General features: G+C 40.5%; 1 protein-coding gene across 1 annotated transcript in view; it reads right to left on the bottom strand.

Moving 5' to 3' along the window:
- Window positions 1-20,889, bottom strand: part of CENPF (centromere protein F) — a 61,372-nt gene that overhangs the window by 14,922 nt on the left and 25,561 nt on the right. The window contains 6 exon segments of the mRNA XM_038542140.1: window positions 1,473-1,625; window positions 2,921-5,767; window positions 7,070-7,465; window positions 7,467-10,321; window positions 12,051-12,186; window positions 18,482-18,604. Coding sequence (XP_038398068.1) covers window positions 1,473-1,625; window positions 2,921-5,767; window positions 7,070-7,465; window positions 7,467-10,321; window positions 12,051-12,186; window positions 18,482-18,604 — 6,510 coding nt within the window.

The following is a 20,889-nucleotide window of genomic DNA, read 5'->3' as shown; positions in this document are numbered from 1 at the left end:
TTTGGCATTCCTTTAGATTTTACCATGACCCTCCTTCCTCTCCAATCTATTCTCATGTCATTTTCTTTCTCACCATGGCTTCCTTTCAACTTCAAAAAATAAAAATAAAAAATAAAAAATACTTTAAAAACTAAGATTTTTCAAATCTCAGAGATATTGCCACTCTGCTCTCTAGACCTAGAAGCTTCCTTTCTCTGCGCTGTTCCTCGCATGGCTGACTGCTCATCCTGCGTGTGACATTCTCTGACCTCCCTACCTAAATTAGGTTGGTCTCTACCCCTACACACCCCACTTCCCAATTAGTCTGCAGTTAAGAATCTGGTCTGATTCATTTATAGCACTTGATAGATTATGATCATCTTATACATCTCCTATTTAATGATTTATTGTGTGTCTAGACTGCAAGCTCTATGACTACAGGAACTACAGCACAGCTCTATGGACTTGAGGCCAAACACCTAGCGTTTCCTTTTAGTAGAGCCTATAAACCAGATTCAAGTAACAGTAGAGTTGGGATACTCCCAAGCTACTCGGTACCAAAGGAAACTCCAGCAGGTGCAGGACTCAAATATCATTCGTACGAACTCCTTCCCCATGCGGCGTTGCCAGAAAATTCCTCAAGTCAACTGCCGAGATTAGATGCCAAACCTTTTTGATTTTCCTAAGATTAAATACTGCATTTAAAGTACAGATTTCCCCAACTCCTTACACAGGCTATTACAAATAGCATTTCAACCTTCCGTGATTGTTCGGGGTCACCATCACAACTCCGTCTTGTTACCCTTTCCTAAGTGCTACCCGGGGATGAATGTGCACAAGGATGTCAGGGATATACGAGTGTTCACTGCTTAACTAGGCTTGGCAAACAGGTTTCGCTGCACCTGCCAGCCCTGCGTGCATGGTAGCTGCTATGTGGGACTCAGTGTGAAGAGATTCAGGAGGAACGGAGGGCATGAATCAGCAATGTCTGCTCTGGAAACAGCAGTGAGGGGTGGCGGCCCAGATGCTGTAGATTGGCCACATGAACCCTATCCTAAAATAACATCCCAAGACTGCTCCAATTTTACATTTCTCTGTGACTTCCCGTTACTTTCCAGTTCTTAGCGAGATCAGGGCATCTGTCTCTGGCAGCGTTCTGGCTCTTAATCCGAGGCAGGCTAGAAAAGCAGATAAACCTGTTGGAAGCTGCACAAAATCCATCTCTGATGTGAGGTACTGTAGTACCAGACTCGCCTGTTATGAAAAAAATATTTGGGCTCCATGATAGGAATTCTCTCAGGGCTGCTTCTGGGCTCCCAACAGGGCTGGAGGGTGAAGATGGGTGCAGGTCTCATCACGCCCTAAGTGCGGGGCTACTTTTTTCAAAAGCTAAAAAGAGGTTTGGCACATTCCAGGTCTGACGAGAACAAACAGGGGAGTGTGCACACTGCATCATCAGGGGGTCATGAGCGCCTCTCAGTTCAGGAACTTACCCTGCTGCTATTTATTTCCTCCGACATTGTATTTAATTCTTCAGTTAGCCTATTTTTCTCTCCAATAAATTCTTCTTTCAGCTCCGATGTCTTCTGTGCCATCTCGTGCATTTCCCTCTGTAGCTCAGTCTCCTTCCCGGTCATCGTGTTTACCTGAAATTTCATCTTTCATTAGGATCTGCCTTGGGTCGCCTGTTTTGTGCAAATTAATCACTTCGATACAGCCCACTCCACTTCCCTTTCACCTTCAGTCATAAGGTGGGACCGGGCTAATCCTCCCTGTACTAATCTACTCAATTACCATCCTCAAAACCTACTGGCAAGCTCACCTTTTCTTCACAGCCAAGATTGAATAAAAGACAGCAATGAGGAAAGCAATGACAAGGAACGATAGTATTACTAAGTCTTAGGATCCTTCATAAAGGTATTAATTTATATTAAATATAAACACCATAGACTATTGTCTGAGGTGGCGTCTTATATTTTTTATCAATTCTGGGATCTCTACTAATCCTCTGATGCCATGCTAATCTGCAAGAAACATGCCTAGGATTAGTTAAAACCAGCTAAAGCCCTATCGTTTGCATTTGCCCCTGACGTTGAAAGAGCTTGCCAGAAGTTGCCAAGTTATCTCTATCCTACCTGCCATCTCTTGCAAGCTGTCAAAACTTGAAATTCCTGGAAAAAAAAAAAAAAAAAAAAAAAGAAATTCCTGGAAAATATTATAGAGCATGATTGATCCCGTTTTCTGGACGTTCTTTTTTTTTAGTATTTGTCCAGTAAAAACTGAATTCGAAGCAATCCTTTCCCAAGATCAATATGTAGGCCTGGAAAGCAAAATCTTAACTTCTCAATAACCGAGCCCCTTGATGGCAGGTTTTCCCTTTAACCTCCAGCTAATAAAACAAGGTTGCACAAAGAGAAGGTATAAAATGGGCTGAAAGCAGAAAATCCCCAAGACATACCCTGGGAGGCATGAGGGTTCTCTTGGTCACTATTATATCAGAACCTTTGAAAGTACTTTCTCCTAAAGGCAAAAAGGTAGGGCAGGGGCAGTGGGGTCCCCTCCTGATCCTCACTCGTATCTGTTATAGTCTCCTTGGCAGCAGCTCCCAACTGGGTATTGGGAAGCTGCTACTCTAATGTACTATAAGAAAGAGAACTATAATTAGAACCAAGAACTATGCCTAACCCAAAGCTTCTCCCACGTTCAGATGCCATACCAAAAACTCGGGCTAATCCACACAAGTGTCTCATGTGTGTCAAAGCCAAGAGACACTGGTGTTGGAGCCAACTCAAATGTTCACAAAGTTCAAGGCCCCACAAACCTAAAACCTTTACAGGGTTTGGTCCCATACTGCAAACACCATCCAGAAGCAAATAAAATTGACACAGGGGTTTCCCTCCCTAAAGACTACCTATTCAAGTGCAGAGAGTAAGCCACTTACTTTTTCAATGAAGGATACGTTTTCCATTTTTGTCAATTCGAGCTCTTTCTCCAGGTCCTTGTGGGATTTCTGCAGTGCTTCCAAGGTGTCCTGCAATGTGTCATTTTTGGATTGCAGCACTTGGATCTTCTGCTCCAATTCCACCATCAGATTTTCCAGTTCTACTTTTTGCTTCTTCCAAAGTTGCTGCTCTCCTTCCACCTGGGACAGTTTGGAGGCAAGCTGCTCTCGGTCGTGAATTTGACTCTTCAGCATGTTGATTTCTTCATCCTTCTTCTTTAGCTTCTGTTTGTCATCTTCTACTTGTTGATGGAGGCTGTTTGCAGAAGACTGCACATTAATGTAATTATTCTTGGCCTCTTCAAGGCCTTGTAGCAACTGAGCCTTCTCGTGTTCAAGAGCATCCACCTGACTACGCAAATTCTGTTCCTGGGCCTTCCAGGTGTCTTGGTCATGACACAAGGCTGCCATTTCCTCATTTAGCTCCTTTAATTGTGTCTGAAGCATCCCCACTGCAGTTTTAGATTCTTCACTCATCTGTACTTTTTCTTGCTCTTTTTCTTGCAAGAGATTTTCAAAGGAAGAATTTAAGAGTTCTAACTCAGATACCCGTTCTTGCTCTTTTTGTAATTCTTTTATCATATTCTCTTTTTCTGACCTTATGTGGACAAGATCTAATTCCAAATCTCTAAGATTTTGGGCCATCTCTTCTATTTTTACTTTTAGAGTCCCTACCTCTGCTTTGGAATTCTCGGCCTCAAGAACCACGCACTCTTGGTTTTTCCCTGATATCTCTAGTTCTCTCTCAAGGCTCTCCACTCTATCCTTAAGCAAGCTGGCCTGATGTTCAGTTTCCTTCAGTTTTCCTAAGACCCGGAGCTGCTCCTTTTCATCAGCTTCTAGGCGGGCTTTCAGCTTTTCAGTGTTGTTTCTCAGCTGATGTATTTCCTGCACCAAGGGGTCCAGACTCTGTTCCTTGACCTTCTGGATTTCTTGGTCATGACACAATGCTGCTATTTCCTCATTTAACTCTTTCAACTGTGTTCGGAGCATCTCCAAGGCAGCTCTAGATTCTTCTTTCATCTCTATTTTTTCTCTCTCCTTTTCTTCTAACTGACCTTTGAATGAGGAGAGCAATGTATCTAATTCAGACACTTGACCTTGTTTGTCTTGTAGCTGTTTTATCAGATTTTCTTTTTCGAACCTTACCGTGACAAGGTCGGATTCTAAATCTTTCAGGCTTTTGGTAGTCAATTCCATTTGTGTTTTTAGGGTCTCCACCTCTGCTTTGGAATTCTCAGCATCAAGAATCACCAGCTCTTGGTTCTCCTCTGACATCTGCAGTTCTCGTTCAAGGTTCTCAATTTTATCCTGAAGCGCATCTGCCTTTCGCTCGCTCTCCCTCAGTTTCTCTAAAACGTGGAGCTGCTTCTTTTCATCAGCCTCAATGCGGATCCTCAGCTTCTCAATGCCTTTTCTTAGCTGATGCACTTCCTCCTGAGTGGAGCTCAGCCTCACTGCCACCTCACCCTTCTCCATCAGCGCGCCCTCCAAAGCCTTGGCGACGGTCAGCTTCTCGTGTTCTGATTCATGCAGTCTGGCCTGTAGGCTTTCAGATTCCCTTGAAAGTGATTCTTTCTCTTTATTCAACTGTTCAATTTGGATCTCCAACTCACTTTTTACCAAAGACAGGGCCTGTGAGTCCTTTTCCAAACTCTGTAGCTGCTCCTGGAGCCGAGTGTTATCTTCCAAGAGCTGGGTTACATCAGAGGACAATCTCTGAACGAGCTGCATTTTGTCCTTTACCTCAGCTCCAGCCATGTCACTGGGATGTAGACATTCATCTTCACGAGATTCGAGCTCTTGTATTTTCTGCTTCATCTTTTCAGACATGAGATCCAGTTCTTTCTTTTCTTTTGACAAAGTATCTAATTGTCCATGAAGCTGGTTTCTCTCACTGGTGACCACAGAGAGCTCTTCTTCAAGGCAAGTTATAGCTTTCTGCTTATTTTCATTATCTTTTACTAAGTACAGCTTCTCGGTCTGAACTGTCTCTAACTCCGCTTCCACAGAGAGGGCGTGATGCTCGATGCTACCTTTCTCAGATTTGATCCTCTTTAGCTCATTTTCCATATCAAGAAACCGCTCTCTCCAGTTGTCATTCACCTTGGCCACATTATCTTCAATAACTGCATGTGACAATTTATCTGCACCTATTTCTAAATGAGAATTGAAGCCCTCCAAACTTTCTGTTCTCTGGTGTAACTCCTGGTTGTCACGAGAAGAGGATTCCAATCTTTCACTTAAATTTGACTTTTCTTTCTTGAGTTCCTCAACTATTTTTTCTAATTCTACACATGCTTCCATTTTGGTGGTTATTTGTGCTTCCTGTAAACCCAGTTTTGAGTCCAAGTCTCTTATTTCATCTAGTAAACTTTCAATTTTTTTGTCACGTTCCTCTATGACGTGGAGCAACCTCAAATTCTCATTTGATGACTCTTTCACCTGCAATTGAAGATTCTCAATGGTGACTTGAGTCTCCAGAAAATCAATAGGTACTAGAGCATTAGGACCAGAAAGTGACAATTCAGAAATGTCTAAACAGCCCTGTGTTTTGTCTTGCACTAGGGTCTCGTAACTGGTTTCTGGGGACTGTTTGCTAGACCATTCGCCTGTGAATCTGACTGGACTGGTCTTGGTTATTTTTTCCATCTCTAGATTGAGGTCCTGCTGAACACCTTCTTCACAGATCTGATGAATGTCACGCTTTGGTGTTCTCTCTTTAGTTTCCAAAGTATATTCTTCTGATTCTTTTACATCACAGCTAGTGTTTCCACCCCGAAGAGCCTGTAGTTGTAATATATGAGAATTCATTTTATTTTTCAAAAGTAACCAAAACAGAATAAGTAGGCTTAATTATTACTGTATAGTAACTGGCTTCTTGCCTCTGCTAAACACATCTCTTTTTTTTTTTTTAAATGGCTTATTTCCCACCCCGTCTCTTCTCTCCATCCAAATATCCAACACAAGTAAATAAACGTTCGGTAAGTGTTCTCCACAAGGCAAGGCACTGGGTAAGGTATTTATTATGAAGACAAACCCTTCAGACCAGTTATTTGATCATCTGAATTGTAACATATTTAAATTGCATAATTTTTTCTTGTTAGAAATATTCTTGGTAGCCTAAATATAAAGTTTATTTAAGGGATTATCAAGTAAGAAGCTAAGAAAAGTCCACATAAAATGTTCAGATTCCATCTTCAGCATTTACGATATTCTTCACTCAGAGAAGGTTTCATGACCAGATCCCCAGTCCAAGGACTTAATCACAGAACCAGCACTATCTATATCCTTGGATAAATTACACATCTGGACCTCACCTTCTTCTCATCTGTAAAATGGGGATCTACTGCTGTGACTACAACGACTGTCCAGTCACCACCTAACCCGCCTACCTTACTGAGGCAGACAGAGTGAATCAAGTGAAGTCATCGACTTTACAGCACTACTACTTTAGCTGGTAGACTAGAAAGGACAAAGTTATGACTAAACAATTTTATAGTCCATAAAGAAAGAGATGTCTCTTTAAATGACTGGTAACAAATCATAGATTTGTATCAGAGCAAATTGGTAAGAAAACTATTCAGTAATATGTAATAAACTCCTCCATTTAGTTTCATGACTTTAACTCTGTAATATTAAAATGGTCTGAAAAGAGCAAGGATACTTAAAATTTGATCACATTGTCATCCATAAGCTCTAATTTAATACTTAACTATGGAGTTTTTTAATTCACAAAGAGTGAAAACAAATACAGGTCCTGAAAATGACTTTCAGACTATAATTTTCTCCAGGAGACTTTAAAAAAACACCTTTTAGTAATTTCCCATATAATAAAGTATGAGCGGAATCATTAAAGAAATTTACAACCCCCTCTCCCCCAATCTGAATCAGGTTTACTCATTTTTCTAAAGTTGTGCTTTGTTTAGAAAACAACAGCAACAAAAAACTTTGGTGTATTTTGTTTGTATACCTTTGAATTCTAAAAATTTTTTAAGTCTGATTTAATGTAGATTTCAACTCAAACATTTATCAAGTGCCTCCCGGGAATGTAACTAGAGAAACAGCATGTAAATCCCATATACTTACATCTTCTAGGTCAGTGCCAAGCAAAGACCGAGAACTTAAGTCCAGACCTTGTAGCTGGAGGCGTGCTACTTCGAGCTCAAATGAGAGGTGTTCAGTCTGTTTCTTTTCTGCTGCCAGCTTGGACTCCATCTCCATGGTCACACTTGTCAGCTTCTGTTGCCACTGTTCATTTTCTGACAAATACTGCTTTCGGAGAGAGTCGAGCTCTTCCCTTTCAGAACTTAATAACTGTTCAAGCTCTTTAATCTCCTTATTTTTCAGAATCTCCTGACTTTCGATTTTGTCTTCTAGTTTTTTGAGGGATTGCAGGTACATCTGACATTGGGTCTCAAGGTCTTCCACGCTCCTCCCTGGCGCAGATAGAATTTCTCTTTTGGTCAGATTCTCTTCCTCCAGGACTACAGCAAGACCCTTCTTCTAGATTAGACTGGTTTGCTGCAATAGTCCCATCTAAATTATTCAAAAGCGAGGCTTCCCCCGTCTGGTCCAAGAGGTCTTTGCAAAAAGAAGATTCTCCCAAACTTGTAAGACTAGGGCTGTCAGTAACACAAGAGAATGACAAGGACAGAAAATGCCCTGCCTGAGGTTCTGGCATCTCCTCCTTTACCAAGTCACCTTGGAAGTTTCTCAGACTTGTTGACAACATGGAATTTTCAGCCTTTAATGCATCCACATAAGACTGTAGCTCTGACATCTTAGAGCTCACTTGACAGTGCTGATCATGTAAAATTTTGTGTTCACTTTGTAAAGATAAGAATTTCTCCTGTAATTCAGCAAAGTGCATTTGGACTTCTTTGTTTGACAATGTCAAGTGCTCATAGCAATTACGGTCATCCAAAGGATTTAAGGACGCACCTTTCTGCTCATTCTGTTGTTCGCCAGATTCACCTTCTGCCATTTCTTTCTCTAACTCACCTTGGAGAAGGCCACTTTCATCATTTAGTATTTTAACTTCGTTTACTAGTTTCTCCATCACCTCTGTCATTTTACTAGTTGCGGTGATACATTCTGATCTTGAATCATTCAGCTCTGACATTAGCTCAAGCTTTTCGACCTGCAGCATCTCACACATCTTCTCCAGCTCACTCAGCTTGCTCATTGCTGCCTGTAGAGAGCACTGCAGATGTGCATTGTCATTTTGACTTGTTGACAACTCATGAAGCACTGAAATATATTTTTCTTCCGTACCTATGTCACAATCTTTAGGGCTACTAAGTTCTTGTGACTGAGCGTCTTGTTGCAAATTTCCAGGTTCTAAATCCATTGGAAGTTGAACATGACATTTCTTTATCTCACTCTCCCCTTTCACAGAGTCACTAACTGGTTCTGCTTCTAGAATTTGATGCTCTTGTTTCGTCTCCATTAACATCAGGTGCTCCTTCTCTTGTATTAAGGAATTAAGTTCTTTTTGTATATTACCTTGTTCTTCCTTTAAGGTCATGATTTGTTTTAGACCATCCACCTCACTCTTGGAATTGATATGGATATCTGCCATCTCTGATCTCAGATCTTGCTGCATTGCCCCCAATTCTAGAACTAGATTCTGGTTTGTTTCCTCAGCTAATGCTAATTTTGTTACAAGTGCTTGGTGCTCCCTTGCAAATGTTTCCTTTAAATGTTCCAGTTCCTTTTGCCTATTTTCACAAGCACTAGTGCATTCATTTAACAAGCATTCTAACTCAGAGTTCTTTTCTTGAGTTGCTTTATACTTTTCACTAAGATCCTCAAATGCACGTCCTGTTTCTTCACATCTTTGTTGTAAAAGAAGTCTTTCTTCCTTATACTGATTGGATAACTCTAAAATGCTTTTGTCTCTTTCATCTATACAGTTTGAAAAACTCTCACTTTTTTGGAGTAAGGTAATCTTCTCTTGATTTAAGGTTGCATTAATTTCCTTGAGGGTCTCATTCTCTTGGGCCAGATCTTCAATTTCCTTCCTGTTTAAAGAAATAGTTGAACTCATTTCTTTTTTCTCTGAGCTCAGGGTTTCAGACAAAAGTTGTAGCTCCTTTAGAGATTCTTGAAGTAAATGGTTGCTCTTTTTTAATTCCTGAATCTCTGCTTGCTCAGTTTCTAATTTTTCATTCAAAAGCTGGAACTCTCTTTCCTTGTTCTCCAGGGCAACTAAAGTTTCAGCAAAAGCATTCTGATGAACGGAAGAGTCTTCTTGTAGCTTACTAATGCGTTGACTTGTTTCGGCCACAAAGCTTTGATGCATCTGCTCTGCCTTAATGAGATTTTCTTCTATTTCTCCTCTAATTTGCACCAACTCTTGACACTGCTTTTGTAGATCAGAGTTCATCTGCTTTTGAGACTCTAATGAAAATTCAAGAGATGTGACTCGATTTTGTAAGACAGCTGAACTTCTTGGACTTTGGTCTGCTTCTAGATGGCATTTGCTCCTTTCTGAAGGCATGCTTCCTTGTTCTCCAATTATATTTGCAAAGGAATTATTCATTGCAGATGACTGTTCAAAAGCCAAGAGACTTCTGTGATGAGCCTCATTTGTCACGAGAGAAGAATCTTTGGGTTTTAGCAGATCCTGGAGACTCTCATACTCAGCTTGTAAGTCTTGGTAACGATGGTCTTTGTCAATTACTTCACTAGACAGTAACTGAAGCTTGTGTTCTAGATCTTCGACTTGCCCAGTAAGCTCAGAAATCTTCAAGCACATATTCTCCATCTCCTTCTTATGTTTCTGATCGGAGAACTCAGCTTTCTGTTGTAGATCTACGTAAGCTTGCTTCTGTGTCTCTACCTCCACAGTCTTGCTGTCTATCACATTGTGAAGGTTTCTGATCTCAACATTCAGATTTTCACTTTCTATCTCCAGGGTTCTTACTTTCTCATTGTATTCGTGACTTTTTATTTGTTGTGTCTTGAGACAAGTTTCCAAGTGATTCACTTTACTCTGTAAACTCCCCTTTTCTGATTCTAGCTGACGTAGAAGTTGTTCGTTTTCACTTTTCCAATGAGCAAAGAGAGTTTTCTCTTCTTTCAATTCTTCATATTCTTTCTTTTTTAACTCCAAAGCAATCAGTAAAGCTTCGGATTCTTTCTCTAGTTTGCTTAACTTATCATTCAGTTGTTCAATGTGATGCTCCCTTTTCTTCAAAAGGTCTTGAGAGCAATCTCGCTGCTTTTCCAGGTCAGCCAAGGCAAGCTTTAGCTTTTCTAAAGTCAAGGAATTCTCTTGCTGATTAATTTTGTCTTGAAGATCTCTTAACATGGTTTCCTGAAAGGCGTTCTTAGCTACAAAAAAAAAAAAAAAAAATTAGTTATCATGGTTTTAACAAATACTTATTCTACAAGAATTCTTAACTCTTAAAAAAAAATCCAAACAAACTAACAGCTTCTCAGGCTCTATAAGAATCAGGCATGATTGCCTGGGTACCTCCTGGAAAGCAGATCACCCGATAATCATCTCAGCTTACATAAAGACAATGAGGAAATGGTCCTTATAAGGATTGTAAGACATTTGTTCATCATCTTTCTAAGCAGCTAATAAAGTGTTCTGCATAGAACAGTAAGGAGTTAGTTATTTTCCTAAGCACTTGAAACTTTTTTCTTTTATATGTTTACAGATATGTGTATTTTTCCCCTTCTGAAATACTTATTCAGAGAAAGAAAACTGTGAGAAGAACAGCATTGAGATGGAAATATTCTATTTCACTACAAAGTAATTCTGATTTCCCAGAAAAGTGAGCAACCATTCTACCATTTCAGCCAAAAATCCACAGGATTGGGCTTAAGTACAAAATAGGAAATGATGCTGTGTCTGAGGAACTCTAGGCCTATATGTACTATTAAGGAACAATGTCGCCCACATCCCGGCCTCTCACATAAGTGCCTATGTGAGTGTCTATGAATCAGAGAATCAAAAGGAAGATTTTCCAGACTCCACTGCCACCTTGTTTTCTGCCTCATGTCTACCCACGGGCCTCTCCTGGTTGGAAATAACAGCAGTGCTTTCATTCAACAGTGATGGGAAATGTTCCTCAAGTAGGTTGGGGGAAGAATAAATGTTGAGAATCTCAAGAGAAAATGCAAACGCTAGCATGTATGATAGACTCAGTTGTTACACTAAAGGGAAAACAATTCCTAGCTTTAACCTGTTAATCTCAGTCTACCTACTTCAAGTTGACGGCCCTGGTGGTGCTGTCTTCACATACTATCATTCCACTTCACTTGTGAGGACCTCACACAATAAAACTGGTAACCAACACCAAAAAAAAAAACGCCCTTACCTTTCCTTTTCTTAGAGTTTTCTTTCAGGAAAGCTGAAGATTAACATTTTTACCCACTGCTTGTAGAAGAACTGAAAGCCGTCTTAGGAAGATCAGGATTTAAGAGAAAGGAGTCACAGAGAAGTGTGGCACATATTCCACAGGGCAGGTTAAAAGAAATGTTAGAGGTGCAAATATTCTGAGAAGATTAATGTAAGTAAAGACATCTGGTACACACAAATAAATGTGAAATGGTGGGCTCGTGTGATGCAAGCAGCATAATCCAGTGTCTGTATGGAAAGTAAGGAAATAAAATCACTCAGTCAAGGAAGTCATCAAAAAAACAATGGTCATTAAGGGCTGGGAAAACATGCATTTAATACAGGGTTTTTCCATCATCCCAGGAAATGATAACAAGCAAGGAGATGAGCTGTCTGGATAAAGCGAACAAACACACTTGAGACACAAAGAATGGCCATCTAGGGTAAGAGCACCGACAATTTACTTTCGTGTGGAGAATATTTACCCTTCTGGTTTCAAAGGCAGTTTGGGACTCAGTGTGTTCCAATTAAAAAAAAAAATGTCCAACTATCACTCTGAAACTAAAAAGTGAAAGAGAGAAAACTTTCTCCACGTCAACTGCAGACATCTTTCTGGGAGAATATACAGGAAAACTGAAAAACATCTCTAAGGCCATCCATCTGCCCTCATGGGACATCAGCTTAGAAAAATAACTCCAAACACTATTTACTTACCCCTCATTTCTTCTGCAAAATTCTGGCTCTGACTCAAACTCTGTTTGGCCTTCCTCAGTTCTTCCTCCAGGTGGCAGACTTCTCTGGCCTGTTGCTCAGACTGACTCTTAAGGAGGCTGTATTCCTTCTTCGCTTCCTAAAGCAAACATTTAATAGGTTATATTCAAAAATCACTCAAGCTAGTTATGACTTCTTGCCTGATAAGGGTCCCTAATGGGATTATTTGTATATCTCACTAGTAAAGGAAGGGAGGAATCTCACTTTCTGTTTGAGCACTTCATGAAGTTAGACATTCTTACTTCTATCAGATGATTTTATGGGGAGAGCTCAAAATAAAAGCACAAAACCCCAAAATGACAATAATCTTTTTCCTTCAAGAAACAGACTTCTTTGAACTTTCTGGATGTCCTTATGCTTGTTAAAGAGCTAACTCATAAATCTTTAAAAAAAAAAAAAAAAAAAAAAAAAAAAAGGCAGGGGGACGACTAGGTGGCTCAGCAGTGGAGCATGTCTTCAGCTCAGGGTGTGATCCTTAGTCCAGGGATCAAGTCCTGCATTAGGGAGACTGCTTGTCCCTCTGCCTATGTCTCTGCCTCTCTCTTTGTGTCTCTCATGAATACATAAATCTTAAAAAAAAAAAAAAAAAAAAGAAATAAAAGAGTTAACTCATAAGAAAAATCCTATTTATAAGATCCTCAAAGACATAGGCTCCAAGGTCCTATCACATCTGAATGATCAACTATATCTTTGCAAAGATCTGATGTGCTAATAAACCAAAACCCACTACCAATTTTCTTTTTTTTTTTTACTTTTCATTGTAAAACCATTTTAAGGCTCACTGTAATGAGGATGTCTTTAGGAGTATGAAGTTTTTATTAAGAAAATCTACAGGACAGCCCAGGTGGCTTAGTGGTTTAGTGCTGCCTTCAGCTCAGGGCATGATCTTGGAGACCCAGGATCGAGTCCCAAGTTGGGCTCCCTGCATGGAGCCTGCCTGTGTCTGTCTGTCTGTCTGTCTCTCTGTGTCTCTCATGAATAAATTAATAAAAATCTTTAAAAAAAAATCTATATCGTGCAAGATGGTCGGAAGGGTGTTATGAAAGATGCAAATATAAATAAGACTAGAATCTTCTGCTCTTGGGCCAGGTCTCCCATTCCAGTGGGGGAGGATTTGATACTAATCACTTAGTTCACACCAGGATGTGCTAAATACTAGAGAGGTGGAGTATGCTATGGAAAACCAGAGGGCAGATACATAGAAGGAAGGATTCATTCTAGATGGGGGAATCTGGGTTTCACAGTGAAAACAGGTTCTTTAGGTACCTGATTAGGTGAAGTAGCCACACAAAAAAGCACCAGAGACTCCTATGCTTGTCCATTCTATGACTATGGAGACGAGCCTCTTTTTGAATCTTAAAAACCAAGCAATGTTTATTTATATGTCAAATAAAAACACTATTGCCTCTCAACCACATAAGACTTGCATAATAAAGAAATCCTCCATATTCCTCAGTCTGTTTTTCAACCTTCAATGACAGTATAGGTGAGAAGTATCTCGAACTATATTATATGCCACTCTCTGGACCATAGGGGATTGGCATATAGTTATAAATTGGCAGAACCAAGCTTCTCACATCCTTAGGGGGAGAATATTTCATAAGGCCAACTTTTTTTAAAACTGCACTTCAAAAAACCCCCCCTGAGAAGAAGAGGAAATTTTTGAATCTTAAAGAAACAATTAAGACCCGTCCTCCAAAACCCTACAGCACCGTTAGAAAACAGATGGCCCTGGCAAAGCTGTGCTGGAAGGATGCCTTCAATTATCAGTCTGGTTACTACCAGCAGATGGGTACCCACGCAGCAAAGCCAAATTCAAGAAGACGGAGGATCTGGCTTAGGAGAAAGGACTTGAAAACTTACTGGCAGCTGCTGTGTTCATGCATATATGTTCATTTCATCTTCAGAATAAGACAGAGCCTGTTGTAGTTAGACTCCTCTGGCTCCTTTGTCCCAATCCCACCTCTCTTCCCTGAGCTAATGGACAGTCTATCAAATTAAGAGATCGCTCAGGACTGACCTGCCTCTCTCACTGATCTCAAGACTAAGAGGCGGACATTCATGCCAGTCGTGTTAAGTGCTGCAAAAAGTGACCATCAAGGTGCATGGATGCTGCCGATTTGAACAGGCATCATTAAACTATGGAAACTATGATCGCTTGTTTGCTCTCCGGGCTCAGAATGATCACCACTCAAATGAGATCACAGATGTGAATGGCAAACTACCCTACAGCACTTTAACAAGAGTAATGGAGCATCATTATTAGCATTTCTTCCCAAAATTGGACAGCAGCCAAGACTGCATGATTCATGCTAGATAGGATCAGCTGAAGGAGTTCAATATAAAACAATAACTGTCATTTAACCACCTGGGTTGACTCCCCATTTTTATTGTGCAACGTATGACATTTTCGTACCCTAAAAAAGTAATCAAATCGAGTGGCATCTGCATCTGGGAAAGGGGCAACTGAGCTGAGAAGACACTGTGTTCAAAGCTGGATGCATCCCAACAGAAAGGAAGCAAGGTAAAAAGGAAGAGAAGAGAGGGAAAGGGGCAACTCCTGTTTGTTTGTACATCTGTTGGTCTCTATCCATCTCTGTCCATAACTGGGGGCATTTAAATGAATAGTAAGCTCAATGGAAAGATTAACATGTATTTCTCTATTCTGGCATTAGCTCCGTAAATATTTGTTTCTAACAAAATGTTCAGCCAATCCTGGGACCCAGCAGGCTTATAATACTATGGCTACGACCAACCCAAGAATTTTACAAGGCCAAAATTTGGAAAACGAACATCTGAAAATGGATCTGTAGGCTGCCATCCATCAGCAATTAGTTTTCTGTGAGGCCACGGCCACTTAAGATTTGATTGGGTAGCTCATTAGCGGCAATGAGTTAAGCATACAAGGATGTATTCTCCTAGGCATCTCATGTATCCTCAAATGATATGCAAAATTGGACACTAGTCTAGAAAAACACAACAAAAATCCCTATCACCACAAGCCAGCATGAGGGCTTAGCAAGCAATTCCACCCAGATCAACTTCAGTTTAGGAGCAGCAAGGGAAGCATCATTTTCTAGGGCCAGACAAAACAAATTTCGGTTACTGTGTGGCATTTCATGATCCCATCCATGAATGGAGCATCATACGTCCCCTGCTGGGACAAAGTCTATACCATGAACAAGGGATGGATGCAGAGGGTGTATGGGCCCTCTTCCACCTCATCGTTCTTGCCTGCGAGGCCAAGCTCCTTAGAGAACCTAACCTGGTATACTACAGATCCCCACGCTCAGAAAGGTCCCCAGGCAAGTGTTCCCTCATCTTGGCTATCAAATGATGGTATTTTATTGCCTGCCCTCAATGCTAGGGGGCTGGCACTGGTTGTGGGGTGAGCAGCTTACCTACAGCCTCCCTTTACTTTGATACTGCATGTCAGTTTTACCATCAATTGGGCCATTAAATCACATTTCTGGTACTGATATTTTCTCATTGTGAGCAGCATATCTGTTTACTAAATGCAGACAAGGAAAATTTTCAGTCCAACTGTCGCATTATTTCAGCATCCAAAACCTATAAGCGTGCCAGGCTTGTTTGTACTTAGAATTCGATACAGAAAGATACCAGAGTGAGAGAAGAGTGGAACAGGCAAAATTGTTAATGTGAAAAATCTCAAACGCACTGTCCCCTGCTCATCATGTTCTGTGCCTACAGGGGATAGCAAGTGGTGAGACCATTGTGGAGACCAGGACAATGAGCAGGGAGCCTGCAATATTTTACTAATAAACAAACACTCATGTGCTGGGCACTGGTCTAAGCACCTTACATACAGTATTTAATTTAATCATCAATACGGCTTGGAAAAGGGAAGGGTTTTATTGGTGCCTAGATGCAGATAAGTCGAGTCAGACTCAGAAAGGCTAGGTCATTGTCCTAAGGTCACACAGCAGGGAGGTGGCAAAAAAAAAGTTGCAATCTCAGGTCTCTCTTACTCTAAAGCTACCATTCTGCTACTGAGCTATACCACCACTCTAACCAAGTAAATCACTTTTCTAATGCCAATCTCAATTCAAAATGCAAGAGCCAGCTAAACCCTTTGAGCTCTTGAAATCCTCCAAAGAAGACACATTATCCATAAACATCAACTAAGGCAAACGATACATGAATCCCTTAGCCCTGTGAGAGGCTCTTTCACAGGACACAGAAATCAATGAAATCTAAGTGCAACAGGATACGCATTTAATGTACAGGCTAGAGTTCATGGTGGACAAGCTCTACAGCTGGCAAAGCAGACCCTGTGGGGGTGCATAAGTCTCCAGAAACACCTGCAAAACAATGTCCAGCCCACCACTGTGACTTGGCCAAGCAAACAGTGTTTGGACCCTCTTAACCAGACAATTGCTTCTACAAAATGTTTCCACCAGGCAGCCAGTGAAGTCGCAGGAGAGTTTTCTGGCTGGAAGGAAAGCTCACAGGGGGAAGAGTTCGGTGCCAGTCTGCCTGTGGAAATGTTAGCAGAAGCATCTGTTGGTTGGTCCCCACTGGCCAAAAGGCAAACATTTGTTTTGCTGAAACAAACACTCCCATTTGAAAACGTTTGCTGATGAAACCATCATCTGACATGAAGTTTGCTTCCACTTGGGTTGTTGGAGCTGTGGCCTCCCATCCCCAGCAGCATTACCCCTCTGAGGCCTGCTGCTTTAGTGATCACCTCCTTGCTACCGACAGATGTTCTGATTTTACAATCATGATACACTCTTCAAAGCTGTGGGGATAAATACATTTAGACTTTCCTCATCTGATAAATAACTGTTCCTTATACAGAATTCTTTTTTTTTTTTTCAGAATTCTTTTTTTAAAAAAAGAATCTTTAGTCTAAAAAGTGATTGCAAAAGATTTAAAGAAGTGGGAAAAATTCTTTCCTGTGACATTTGATAGAAAAAAAAAAAAAACAACTACCGTTCTGCTGTGCTTCTTTGTAAAATTACAGTGCTGATTTATGGTTCTAGTCAAGCTGTTTCAATCTACCAAATGTTCCTAAATGGTTCTCAAATAAGCCTTTTAAGATAAACTCCAGGCCAGGGCCCCTGGGTGGCTCAGTTATGCATCCAACTCCTGATTTCAGCTCAGGTCATGATTCAGGGTTGTGGGATTGAGCCCTAAGTCAAGCTCCATTATGGGCACAGAGTCTGCTTAAGATTCTCTCTCTCTCTCCCTCTGCCCCCCAATGTCTCCTTTCCTCTCTTAAAAAATAAATAAATAAACTCCAGGCCATTAAATAAAGAGAGAAGCCAAATTAAATAAAGTATGGATAAAAATCCCATAACATCAGGACACTCTCCTCGTATCCAAGCCACTGGAGAAACTTCATTCACCATTTTGTGTAAAAAGCATGAATCTCAAAAAAAAAAGAAAAAAAAAAGATAATCAGCCTTGCTCATGCCAACATGACTTTGGATGTTAGGGCAACAAATGACATTTACTTCTTGTTTGGGGTTTTTTTGGTTCTTTTTTTTGTTTTGTTTTTGTTTTGAGAGAGAGAGAGCATGAACAAGCACACAACTGGGGATGGAGCAGAGGGGAGAGAAGCTCAAACAGACTCCATGCCTACTGCAGAGCCCAATGTGGGGCTCAATCTCACCAACCTGAGACCTGAGCTGAAATCAAGAGTCTGAGGCTTACCAAACTGAGCCACCCAGGAGCCCCTTATAGGAATTTTAAATCTAAAAATCCTTCAACTGTCCTTGCTTTTGTTAATTCAAATCTATGACTTTCCACAAGGTTTCTAATATGTGTTGACTCAAAAGCCAGCCTTAGAAAGGGGATTTAAATTATACTTCCCATTACTAATTTTGTTTCTTTCCACTTCTTTCCATCTCTCAGGTAATCTAAAATAATAGCTTTTTAAAAAATTTTTATTTATTTATTCATGAGAGACACAGACAGGCAGAGACATAGGCAAAGAGAGACATAGGCAAAGGTAGAAGCAGACTCTGAGGGAAGCCCAATGCAGGACTCGATCCCAGGACCCCAGGATCACAACCTGAGCTGAAGGCAGACACTGAACCACTGAGCCACCCAGATGCTCCTAAAATAACCTTTAAAAAATAAAAAACAATTACTACATGATCTTAATACAAGCCATGTTTACCTATAACTGCTAGATGCATATTCATAATCATAAACAAATGGAAAGTGAAAAAAAGCATAGATGTTTATGTCATAGATTATATACAAATGCTTTGTAATAACTGTGACAAATAAAAAGGAAAATTATGTACAGTCACGATAAACTATGAAGAAATAGTGTTTGAGTGCTCCCTCCCACTTCATCCTACACAGAAGTTGAAAAATTCTCATCTCTGTTCCTCACTTACTTCATTGCTTTTCCTCAGCTCGCTTTCCTTGACCTGACTGGCCTGTAATGCCTGTTCAGCTCTGCAGAACTTTTGCTTAAACTCTTCCAATGTTTTTTCTAGCTGGTACTTTCCTGATGTGACCTGCAAAGAGAAAACCAGGCAAAGTTTCATATTTATGTTACTTTTTAAATAGATTATTTATTTTTAAATAAAACAGTCATAGAATATAAGAACTGATGCCATCTATTTTGGGTGAGACGATATACCTCACAGCTAAATACAGCATTATAGGTTTAACTAAGATACCATCAGAACAGTTTGGGTGACAGCAGATAGGAGATGAAAAAAGGCTGGGTTTGCAGAAGAAGCCACAGAGAAAAAAACAAATTTCACAAAAAATTAAACCATGAAACAGTAATGAACCAAAACAAAAAGTTGAGTTAAGAAACAGAGAGAATATATTTGCTAAACAACAGATTAAAAATTATATACCCATGATATGACCAACAAAGCACATCTATGGCTCAATTTAGAAAAAGGTAAACAGGGACGCCTGGGTGGCTCAGCGGTTGGGCATCTGCCTTCAGCCCAGGGTGTGATCCTGGAGTCCGGGGGATCGAGTCCCACATTGGGCTCCCTGCCTGGAGCCTGCTTCTCCCTCTGCCTAATGTCTCTGCCTCTTGCTCTCGCTCTCCCTCTGTCTCTCTCACGAATAAATAAATGAAATCTTAAAAAAAAAAAAAAAAAAGAAAGAAAGAAAAAAAGAAAAAGGTAAACAGATTTTTTAAGAAAAAAAAGTATAAACAATTTTATACAAAAAAATACAAACTGCAAATCAACTTCTGAAAGAAACATCCTCAGTGGAAATCAAGGAAGAAATGAAATGAAACAAGAATAAGATGCTTTTTCGCTCCTCAGCTGGCAAAATTTATAAAACAAAAACTATCTCCTATTAACAAGGATGGGCGAAAACAGGAAACAGGAAAACACCTGGTCTTACACTGACCAGGTGAGGAGATACATTACAATTTTTTGGAGACCAATTTGTCAGAATCAATCACAAGGGAGAATGCACATGCCCTTGAGACTGCCCATTGCACATGTGGAAACCTGTCCTGCAAAAACACCAACACAGATACACACATGATGTTGCCACCGGGGCTACAATGAACAAGAAAATGTTGAGAACCTAAACCTCCACCCATAGAATAATTAAGTAAACTACAAAACATCTAATAAAAGCTAGGCTCAGAAAACAAAACCAAAACAGGCCTTTTTTTTAAAAGGCCTTGGAGGAAGCCCATTAAACAGTAACAATTTATCCTGGGAAGGGAGGTTTTTTTGTTCAACTAACCTTGGATAGCCAGATAGAGAGGACTCCTAGCACATAACAGATGTCAGGGAGTCCCTTCTCCCATTGTGGCTATATCCCCATCTCTGGTTCCTCTAAGAGAGGTCAACATGTCCCACTTGGTTATATCCTGAATTTGAGAATTAACCTCTATTTTCCATTAAAGGAGACTCTACCTAAGAGGTAGAGCCTTAATTTTAGAAAATAAAGAAGCAAGCACTAAGAAAATGGATGGCAGGCACTCTGACAACAGATGAGTACCTGATATATTCAGAGTAAACTCTAGAATGTGTCACCCTGTCAAGCCACAGGGGTCAAGTCAAGAAAAGAATGAACAACTACAATCCACCTGCCATTTTTGAGCTGTGGTATTCAGTGCTTGAGTGTTGCAGGTAGAGCTGGGAACTAAACAGACAAAAGCCCCTCCTCATGGAAAGACTTAAGTGATTGGAAGGAAAACATAAAAAAACAAATAACTGTATCATACATCACATGATATGCCCTACGTAGAAAAATTAAGCAAAGTAAAGGAAACAGAAAGTACTTGAGGGTAAGAGTCTACGGGATGACCAGAGTAGATGTCATTGATAAAGCGACACTAGAAGAGAGAAAGCTCAAGCAACTGAAGGTGTATGCCCTACAGAACTTTCTGGACACAGCACATCCCCAAAGAGCATAAGTGGAGTGTGTTCAACCAACAGCGAGGTGGTGGGAGGGCCGTCAGGGTCTTATAGGCCTTTGGAAGGACGTGGCTCCTACTATGAGAGAGAGGAGAAGTGATTGCAATTGTGAGTAGAGGAGTGACATAATCCGGACTTCTACTTTAATTTTTTTTTTTTTTTTTTTTTTTTTTTTTTTTTTTTAATTTATGATAGTCACAGAGAGAGAGAGAAGAGGCAGAGACACAGGCAGAGGGAGAAGCAGGCTCCATGCAGGGAGCCCGACGTGGGATTCGATCCCGGGTCTCCAGGATCGCGCCCTGGGCCAAAGGCCGGCGCCAAACCGCTGCGCCACCCAGGGATCCCCCGGACTTCTACTTTAAAAAGACTTACACTCGGGCTGATGGTTGAAAATA

Source organism: Canis lupus, chromosome 7 (genome assembly GCF_011100685.1).
Source record: "Canis lupus familiaris isolate Mischka breed German Shepherd chromosome 7, alternate assembly UU_Cfam_GSD_1.0, whole genome shotgun sequence".
NCBI classification, from domain to species: domain Eukaryota; kingdom Metazoa; phylum Chordata; class Mammalia; order Carnivora; family Canidae; genus Canis; species Canis lupus.
This window is presented reverse-complemented; position numbering and strand designations above follow the sequence as displayed.